This window comes from Tupaia chinensis, unplaced genomic scaffold, assembly GCF_000334495.1.
Source record: "Tupaia chinensis unplaced genomic scaffold, TupChi_1.0 Scaffold000671_1, whole genome shotgun sequence".
Classification (NCBI taxonomy): Eukaryota; Metazoa; Chordata; class Mammalia; order Scandentia; family Tupaiidae; genus Tupaia; species Tupaia belangeri.
In genome coordinates, this window is record NW_006160193.1 from 6,028,925 (window position 1) to 6,039,422 (window position 10,498).

At 44.7% G+C, this 10,498-nt stretch overlaps 1 protein-coding gene across 11 annotated transcripts in view; it reads left to right on the forward strand.

The window, feature by feature from the left end:
* The window catches only part of WDR20 (WD repeat domain 20), a 94,890-nt gene that overhangs the window by 14,883 nt on the left and 69,509 nt on the right, over positions 1–10,498 (forward strand). The window contains exon 2 of one of the 11 annotated variants that reach the window (XM_027776366.1): positions 7,930–8,006. The exons of 8 other annotated variants lie outside the window; for them this stretch is intronic. In XM_027776366.1, the coding sequence (XP_027632167.1) occupies positions 7,930–7,968 (39 nt within the window). In that variant the 3' untranslated portion in view covers positions 7,969–8,006. Of the gene's footprint in view, positions 1–7,929; positions 8,007–10,498 lie in introns of those variants that run through there. 2 more of the 11 variants (XM_027776365.1, XM_014592196.2) reach the window with 2 other exon arrangements.

Consider the following 10,498-nt stretch of genomic DNA (forward strand, 5'->3'; position numbering starts at 1 on the left):
AAAAAAAAAAAAAGTGCAGGGGGCCGGCAGGAGGCATGGTAGTTAAGGATCCCAGACTCCCATATGGCCAGCTACAGTTTGAGTCCTGGACCTGGCAGCTTGCTTTCTCACTACCCCCCACCCCTCTCTGGTCCAATAGAAATAAATAAATAAAGTTAAATAAGATAATTCTTTAAAAAAAAAAAAAAGTTCATTGAGAGGCCAGCAAGTGATGTGGTGGTTACGGCGCTAGACTCTCACATGGCCAACCATGGTTTGGGTTCCAGGCCTGGAAGCTTGCTTACTCCCTTTATCTTTCTCTTTTTGGTCAAATTGAAAATAATAATGATAAATCAAATTAAATAAGTAATTCTTAAAAAAAACGAGTTCATTGAGGATGTGTTTATATATAAGGTACTGTTATCGCTGCTATTGGTTGTGGATGATGTGAAGATGAATTGAGACAGGAAGTCTTTTGGGGCCAACCCAGTGGCCTAGTGGTTAAGAGAGCTAGATCCAACATGGCTGACTGTGGTTTGAATCCCAACTCCAGTGTCTTGAAAATATGCCAGGTGCATGTGCATGCATGCCCCAAGTCCCCACAAGATGAAGAAAGAGAGGAGCAGTGATTGAGACATAGCCACACCCCTTTGAGGGTGTTACCCCCCCACCCTAGGAATGCATGTACCCTTTGTATTTTGTACTGTGGGGCCTAGAAGGTATAAGAACAAAGTATCAAGTAGAATTAAGGAATTAAAGTGTAGCAGAGAAGTATTTCTCTCCCTAATAGAATAATATGGAGTTGACTTTCTTTTTGTCTCTTCTTTTTTTAGTTGCTGGAGGGAATGTAGTCATCAGAGAGAGAGAAAGAGAGAGAGAGAGAGAAAGCACTCTCCCCATTCCCACCCTCCACAAAGGGACCTGGTCACACTACAGTCCCTTCTTCTCTCTATCCTATTGTGATTTGGGTACACATGTGCCACATGTGCACAGAGTGTTTTTTAAGCCACTGGAGAATGTGAGATCCAGCTCCCTTAGCCACTAGGCCATGGGATGACCTTGGGTTTGGTTTGGTTTTTGTTTTTGAAGAGGTTTTTGCTATAGGGCGCATACGCTCGCTACAGACAGAGACAGAGAGATAGAAAGCGAGAAATCACCCCCCATGGGGGATGGCCACGCCACAATCTCTTCTCCTCCATTCTCCTCTTGGGATCTTGGGCACGTACGCACACGCGCCCGGCATGAGTTTAAGTCACCAGGTCCGGGACTCGAACCGCGGTCGACTACATGGGAGTCCAGCGACATAGCCATTATGCTAACTGCTGGTTCCTGGGTTGGGTTTTTAATAAATTATTTGCCCTTGAAAGGGAAAGTGAGAAATGATTTGCCTTGAGAGGGAAAGTGAGAAAGCACCCCCGTAGAGAATGGTCACACCACAATGCCCTTTCCTCCATTTTTTTCTCCTTTCAGGATTTTGAGCATACACGCACATATCCCTGGCATGTTTCTCAAACTGCTGGGTCCAAAACATAAACCTTGCAGTCAGTCATGTGGAATTCAGCAACCTTAACTATGGGCTGGCCCTATATTTGTAAATTTTAAAAGTTACTGCCTTGCGGCTGGCAGGTGGCATGATGGTTGAAGCACTGATTCCCACATGGCCGACAGTGGTTCACGTCTAGTCATGTTGAACTCCCTTCTCCACCATTTCTCCATCCTGTAAGAATTTTGGCCAAGTACACATACATGCCCAGTGAGTTTTTCAAGCCGTTAGGGTTGGTATTCAAACCATAGTTGGCCATGTGGGATCAGACTCCCATCTGGGAGATTCTGACCTAGAATCACTAGGTCAAGGTACTGGCCCCTGTAGGTTTTAAAAGAAAGAATCATTCATGAGGAGGGAATTTGTAAGTTTTTTAAATTTAAAAATTAATAATCATTGAATAAGAGGAAATATTTTAACATTCTCAGTTAACCACATTGCAGATTATCCCTCTGGCTGGAAGCTGTTTTTCCTTTAGATGATTCACAACCAGCTCATTCTTCTCCTGTGCTGTATACCCCTGCTGCAGCAAACTTTACACGCATGCTCATTCCCTTTTCTCATTTCAGTATCCATTTCAGAGGCTCTGTCTTGCCCTAATGTTTTGTTTAATACATATTTGAGTGTTTTGGGTGTGAAAAGCAGTATATCAGATTGTGGGAAGTCAAAGAAGTATGAGGCATGGCCCTGACCCTGAGCATTATTATCACATCCCAAGGGATGTGATATTTACAGTCTCATTCACTGTGTAAGGTGTATTGTGTTCTTGCTCTTCATTTTTTTTAAACTTTATTTATTTATTTATTTAGAATTATTTTATTTAACTTTATTTATTTATTTTAATTTGACCAGAGAAGAACAGAGTGTGTGTGTGTGTGTGTGTGTGTGTGTGTGTGTGTGTGTGTGTGGGGTGTGAGAGAGAGAGAGAGAGAGTGAGCGCCACGTGCAAGCCGCCAGGTCCAGGACTTGAACTATAGTTGGCCACATGAGAGTCCAGTGTTCCTAACCAGCACACCACTTGCTGGTCCTGCTCTCCATTGTTGCTGAGGACTGTCTGCCATTGAGGAGTCCACAGTCTAGTGAAATAAGTGACTGGTTTGTTCACCTAACATTTATTGGACTCATGAACCCAAAGTCAGATAAGACATAGTCCCTGAATGAAAGTACCTCCTGTCTACTGGTGAGATGGACAAGTACACTGGAATTGTAGGCACTCCTGAAAAGCATTCACAGCTGGGCATTGCCTGCCAGGTGCTGTGTCCACCTGGGGAGAGGATCAATGCATCATCCTGACAGTTTTTATTTTCTCAAGGGAATCCTTTGGGGGGAAATTTCCCTGATAATTGGAGACATTTTGATGTGTCCACAGTTAACTGAAGGAAGATGACAGAGCCTGGCATTGAACCTGAGTCCTCAGACTACACCTCCTAAACAGACTTTCTCTCAGCAGTGAAATATTGCAAGGTATCAGGGCCTCCTAATGAATGAAACTGATGCCATTCCAGAGGTTGTGAGATTATTAGCTAGATAGCTCTTAGGAGGCATTTTATAGAAGACGTGATATGGGTACTCTCCTTTTTATCCAGATGTAAAGAAATGAGCTGGACTGAATAGGGAGACAGCAAGGGTTAAGAGATCATGTGATAGTAGCAGCAATAATAATAGCTAATATTTATTTCCCCTAATTGCCAGAGGGTGTATGTACCACCAGAGAGAGACAAAGAGAGAGAGGAAGGAAGCCACCCTCAGTGAGAGTGGTCATGCTACTTACTGTTCCTTCTCCTTTACTTCTGCATCCTTTTTGGATTTGGCATGCACACACACATGCTAGGTGTGTTTTTCAAGCCACTGGGACTGGTATTTGAACCAGTCAGCCATGTATGGTGTGGCTTCCTTAACCACTCCAAGCCTCAGGGCTGGCCCAATATTTATTATTACATGATTCTTTTTTTTTTTTCTTTTAATAATTAAAAACATTTTGCTGGAGGGCCTGTGCACTTGTTGGAGAGAAAGAGAAATCGCCCATGGGGGATGGCCTCACTACAATACCTTCTCTATCTCCATTTCTCCTTTTGGGATTTTTGGGCACACACATATTCCTGTAATTTATTTAATTATTTACTTTTGCTGCAGTGTGCATGTGCTTGCCGGAGAGACAGAGAGAGAGAGAGAGAGAGAGAGGGAGGGAGGGAGGGAGGGAGAAAGAAAGTGAGAAATCCCTCCCCCCAACCCCCCAGACTAGCATATGGCTTTAATGGTTACATTGCTGGACTCCCATGTAATTGACCACAGTTCATTCTGGACCTGGTGCCTTAAAACTCATCCCAAGCATGAGTTCGTGCATGCCCAGAATCCCAAGAGAAGAATGGAAGAGAAGGGATTGCAGTGTGGCCATCCCCCGGGGGGGGGGGTTATGATTTCTTGCTTTCTGTCTGTGTCGAGTACACATGCCCTATAACAAAAAAATTTCTCTCAAAGAAAAAGAAATTATCTCTCAAGAGGGATGGCCATGCAGCAATCCCTTCCCCTCCATTCTCTCGGGATCTTGGGTACACACACACATGTGTGCCCGGCGTGAGTTTTAAGTCACCAGGTCCAGAACTCGAACTGTGATCAACCATGTGGGAGTCCAGCAATATAACCATTATGCCATCCAAACATCCCAACCTGTAGTGTTTTTTAAGCTGCCAGGTCTGAGACTTGAACTGTGCAGTCAGCCATTTGGGATATAGCTACCTTAACTACCATACCACCAGGTGGCCCTTTTTAACAATTTTTTGCCGGGGAACGGATGTACTCACCAGAGAGAGAGAAGTGAGAAAGCAACGCCCCATGGGGGGTGGTCATGCCATAGTCCCTTTTCCTTTATATCTCCCTCCTTTCAGGATTTTGGGCATGCAATCAGACTTAGCTGGCATTTTTCTCAAGGGACTCAAACTGAAGAGTTGGCTATTTGGGATCCAGTCACCTTAAATACCCGGCCAGGGACTGACCCAAATAATGCATATTATGGACATTGTGCTACATTTGCATGATCTCATTTAATCCTTGCAGATAACGTTGTGAAATAGACACTATTAATACTCCCATTTTATAGGGGAGGAATACAGATTTATAGAGATTGAGTAATCGTCTTAGGTTGTGAAACTAGCAAGCAGTTGTATTGGGAGTCTGAATCCAGTTCTTTTTGGCCCTGAAGCACTTAACAGTCAGCTCTGTTAGGCAGGCTAGTCTGTGAGAGCTCTGTTCCCTATTAGGTCAGAATTTGCCACTCTGTCCTATGGTCTCCTTGGGACCTCTTTACACATGCTGTTTCCTCTACTAAGGATGCTCATTGGCTTATGTTATGCACTGCTGACTCTCTCTTGCTGTTTAGATCACAGCTTAAAAGTCATCCTCCCAGGGACTCCTCTTGACCAATTCAGAGCCACCTTTAGTGACATTACCCTTTTAAAAATCCTCCACATGATACTGGTCATCTCAGTTCATTCTGAAGGCCGTAACAGAATGCCATAGACCGGGTAACTTGCAAACAATAGAAAATAATTTCTCATCAGTTCGGAGGCTAAGGATCCAAGGTCAAAGTGCCGGCAGAATCAGTGTCTGCTGAGGCCTTCTTTCCAGGTTTATGAGTGAAGGGGCTTCTTTATTATTTTAATTTTTCAATTTTAAAAAATTTTGTTACAGGGCCTGTGCACTCGCTAGGGGGCAATGGGAGGAGGGGGAGAAAGCATCCTTCAGGGGAAGGACCATGTCACAGTCTTCTCTCCTTCATTCTCCTTTCAGGATTTTGACCACACGCACATACACTTGGCATGTTTTTTAAGTCACAGGGTCTGGGTCTCGAGCTGTGAAGTCAGCCTTGTTGGCTTCAGCTGCCCCAGCACCACAGTGTCACCGGCTGGCTCAGGGCTTCTTTGTAAGGGCACTGATCCCATTCATAGAGCCACACACTCATGATCCAATCCCCCAAGGCCCCACATCCTGGTTCTCATCACATTGGTGATTAGGTTTCAACACACATACCTTGAGACATAGGTACACACATTCGGATCATAGCAGTGGTATTTCTTTTTTTCTTTTTAAAGGAATTCTTGATTCAATTTTATTTGTTTATTCATTTATTTTAATTTGACCAGAGAGAGACAGAGAGAGAAAGTGAGAAAGCAAGCCAACAGGTCTGGGACTTGGACTGCAGTTGGCCATGTGGGAGTGTCCAGCACCTTAACCACCACACCACCTGCTGGCCCCCATTGCAGTGGTATTTCCCATGTTTTCTTATGCTTTATTGTCAGTTGCTCCCATTCTTCTCACTGAATGTAAGCTTCAGGAGAGCAAGGCCTTTTCTGTCTCATCCATCATTGTATCCCGAATTTGGCACTTAACACGTTACTTGGCATACTGCAGGCACTGCAGTATTTATCTGTTATTCTGCTATGTTGCCTTTTTGTGTGTAAACTGTCCTTTATCATTGGTGAGAATGATAACCTCACAGTTTACAAAGCATTTACATAGAGCACTTTAGTCGAGCTTAATGAGGGTAAGTTCATACAGTCATTATTGTCATTCATTTTTTTAATCCAAGAAGGGATAGATTGGAAGACATGGGTAATAACTGATAGGGTTAATGCTTAGTGCCCAAGAGTTTGTGACTCTTTGTCTAGTGTTACTTCCTGCTTTAACCTGAAGCTGCTATTTAAGAGTTGTAAGAATTTAAAATAGATCAATTCATGTCTGGAGCCCTTTTAGAGGGTGAGATTGCTCCACCAGTGCATATTTGCCTTTTTTAAAAAGTGATGCTCTGGGACCTTGAGAAAGTCACTTAACCTCTTAGAACCTCATCATAAACAATGATAATATTTGTTCTGCCTTCTTTTCTGGGTTTTAGGACTAAATGAGATAATTTATGAGAACTCTTTTTAATTAATTTTTATTATTTGGGGGGGGACAGAAAGTGAGAAAGCAAGCCACCAGGTCTAGGACTTGTACCATGGTTGGCCATGTGGGAATCCAACACCCTAACCACCACGCCACCTACTAATCCCGAAAGCTCTTTTTTAAATGGGGGAGGGGGGGCTGGCTGGCAGGTGCATGGTGGTTAAAGATGCTAGACTCTCACATAGCTGATTGTAGTTCGAGTCTCGGACCTGGCATCTTGCTTTCTCACTTTCTCTCTCTCTCTGTCTTTCTCTGGTCAAATAATAATAATAAAGTTAAATAAAACAATTAAAAAAAATTTTTTTTGAAGAGGTTTTTGCTATAGGGCGCGTGCGCTCGCCAGACAGACAGAGAGAGACATAGAGACAGAAAGCGAGAAATCACCCCGGTGATGTTCACTCCGCAATCCCTTCTCCATTCTCCGCTCGGGATCTTGGGCACGCACGCACATGCGCCCGGCGTGAGTTTTAAGCCACCAGGTCCGGGACGCGAACCGCGGTCGACTACATGGGAGTCCAGTGACATAGCCATTACACTAACTGCTGGTCCCCAACAATTTAAAAAATTTTAAATGGCAAGGTATTGGGACTGGCAGGTAAAATGGTTAAGGCAGCTGGACTCCCACATGGCTGACCACAGTTCGAGTCCCAGACTGGCAGCTTGCTTTCTTACTTTCCTTCTCTGTCTCTCTCTGGTCAACTTCAAAAATAAATAAATAAATAAAATAATGAAAAGGAATAAAATTAATTAAAATGATTCTTAAAAAATAAATGGCAAGGTATTGTACAAATGTGAAATATTTCTTTTAGTATGGAAGAAGGTACTAGTGTGCTGGAACTGACTATTCTACTCTCACTTGTGACTTGCTAATTGGCTGCCGTTTCCTTTCATCTGGAGCGCTGCAAGGAGCAGGGGAGGAGCTGGGCAAGAATGGGGAAAGTAGAGCAGCCATAGAGGCCAGAGGGAGGTTGTAGGGAGACTCCTGGGAGAGCAGGGGGGTGGTTCTTAGAGGGAGGAGGGAGAGCAGAAGCCGGAGCCAGCCTTTCTAGCTCTCTGCAGGAAGCCTGCTGAGGGATGCCACCCCTTGACAGCGTTCACTTACCAGGACTCCTTAACCTGCGTAGAAATGACGGAGTTTGTCAACCTGGAGGGGAAAAATACTTTACGTCTTACTTTTCTTAACTTCTACTGAAATTTAACATGTCCTTCAATTATGATTATAGGCGTAAATTGCAGCAGTAACAAGCTGTGACCGTAACTGATGAAAATCACAGATATTTTCATAATACACTATGTTGTCACAGATAGCTCAGATACCGTTTACACTCTTCGCTACTTTGTAATTACAGTAGTTAGTGGGCCTACCGCTAGGTCTTGTTATCTGCTATGTAATAGAGAAAACTTAAAAATTTATATTTGTGCAATACAATATAACTGCACTTACATATACATTTCTTTTGTAATCTTAGGTGTTTAAAAATGTCATTGTGGAAGGAGTCCATACATAGCACAGAAAGCTTAAGCGCCCCGATTGCCTTGTTGTATGGTATGTATGATTGAAGTCAGGAATGTAGCTGGTTTCTCATGTCCTGTGAAGAGAAGCTTTTAGCTCCACGAAGAGCTTCCTGTGGAACTTAACGGTGGTTTTTCACTGAGCAGCTGACTATCTAGAGTACTAAGTTGTCCATACCATTTACTTTTCTTTTTTATCCTGATCATTCTTTTGCCCTTGTGCCCTTCCTGGAGGGAGGAACAGAAGAACTGCTTTACCAGATGGACTCTGTTCCCTTTGGTTCAGATACTAGACGATGCAGTATAATATTTGTTGTCTCAATTGCAGTGGGAACTTAGACTTTTTTTTGTTTTTAAACTTGCCAGATAGTGAGAAAGCCCCTCCCCCCATGGAGAATGGTCACCCTACAATCCCTTCTCCATTTCCCCCTCCTTGCAGGATTTTGGGCACACTCACGTATGCGTTTCCAAGCTGCCAGGTCTAGGACTCGAACTCCATAGTTGGCCGTGTGGGGTCCAGACTCTATAGCCACCACAGCACTTGCTGGGCCCTGGAAGTTAGTTTTTTTGTTTGTTTGTTTTTCAATTTAGATTTTTGCTCTAGAGTGCATCTACTAGCAGGAGAGGCAGAAAGTGAGAAATCAGCCCCCGAGGGGATGGCCACACCACAGTCCCTTTTCCTTTACTCTCCTCTTGGCATTTTGGGCACACACGCGGGCCCTACATGAATTTGAAGTGGTCAGGTCTAGGATTTGAACTGTGATCGCCTACATGAGAGTCCAGTGATGTAACCATTATGCCATCTGCTGGTCCCTGGGAGTTAAGTTTTAATAGGGTGACATTTGAATTAATCCAGAGGGTAGGTAAGGTGAAGGGGGACAGGATTCTAAACTGAGAACTAGAGGCCCAAGGCCATGGGCATGGCATTTGGTGGCTCTTTTTGGGAGCCATGAGCTGCACTGTGAGGTCTGAAGCTTAGGTAAGGCTTGGGAGTGCACGATTATCTTCCTTAGTGACATTCAAATGTTGGCCAAACCCTAGCTTCCTTTAGAATTCTTAGTGTGTGTGGTGTGTGTATGTGTAGTTTTTTTTAAAAATTTGCTGTAGGGTATATAAGCTCCTGAGCAAGAAAGAGCGAGAGTGAGCGAGTGAGAGAGAGAAAGAGAGGGAGACAGACAGACAGAGAAAGTGAGAAAACAACCCCCCCAGGGAGATGTTCATACCACATCCCCCTTCTCCATTTTCCTCTCGGGATTTTGGGCATGCATACACACGTGCCCGGTGTGTTTCCAAGCCACCAGGTCTGAGACTTGAACCACACAGTGGGCCATGTGGGATCCAGTTACTTTAACCACCACATCACTGGCCGGCCCCAAATTCTTAGTATGATTTTTAAAAAGATTTTTAAAAAATATATTTTCTTGGGCCAGCCCCATGACCTAGTGGTTAAGTGAGCCAGATCACAGATAGCCGATTGCAGTTCGTATCTTGACCCTGACACTTACAAAAACATGCAGGGGACATGTGTGTGCATACCCCAAACCCCAGCAGGATGGAGAAATGGAAGAGAAGGGATTGCGGTTTGACCATGCCCCTCCGGGTCTGCTTTCTCCCTCTCACTTGCTCTCTCTGTCCCTCTGGTGAGCAAGTGTGCCCTATACATATAAGTTTGAAATGCATTTTCTTTCTGTTTGAGGTAATGTACTAACTTGGGTGTCGTCCCCCTTTAGGGCTCAGGTGATCAGATTTCCAGACTTCTCCTAATTCTCAGTACTTTTACTCACTGTCCCTTTCTCTAGTGTGTCTCCTGTGCTAGTGCCATGGCTGTAACTGCCCTTGTAAGCCCCTCAGACCTAACCCTGGCTCAGGTGAGGCCTTTGCCTCTTGCACATGTCCCACCAGAGGAGGTTGGAGAAGAGCATAGCTGTGCTGACTGGCCATCCTTTAGATTCATGACCATGACCCTGAAGGCTGTGTGGTCCCCACTGCACTGACTGTAACCCTCCTGGACCACAGCTTTACAACTCTGCGCTCAAGCCTTCCTAGCCTCCTTCCGCAGCTCGTTCTTTCTTAGTTGATGACCCTCCAGTCTCACTGAGGGCAGTGAAGCAGTCAGAAGTGAACTTCTGCTGAGTCCCCACTGGTAGCCTTTGGACCTCTGTGGATGCTGCCTTCCCTCCTAAGTTGGGGAGGGCTGTCAGTGCTCCTGTGGCAGGTCACCTCCTCTACTCACCTGCTAATCCCATCGTATTCTGCCTGCTCAGTATTCACCCCCTCTGTCTCCTATACATTCAGTTTTTTCTTTCTGAAAATACGGTGTTTCCCTCATCTTAAAAATGAGAGGAACCTGGGACCAGAAGTTGGCGTAATGGCTATGTTACGGGACTCCCATGCAGTCGACCTGGTTCAAGTCCTGGACCTGGCGGCTTAAACTCATGCCGGGCGCGTGTGTGTGCGTGCCCAAGATCCCGAGAAGAGAATGGATGACAAGAGATTGTGGTGTGGCCGGCGCCCCTGCGGGGGGTT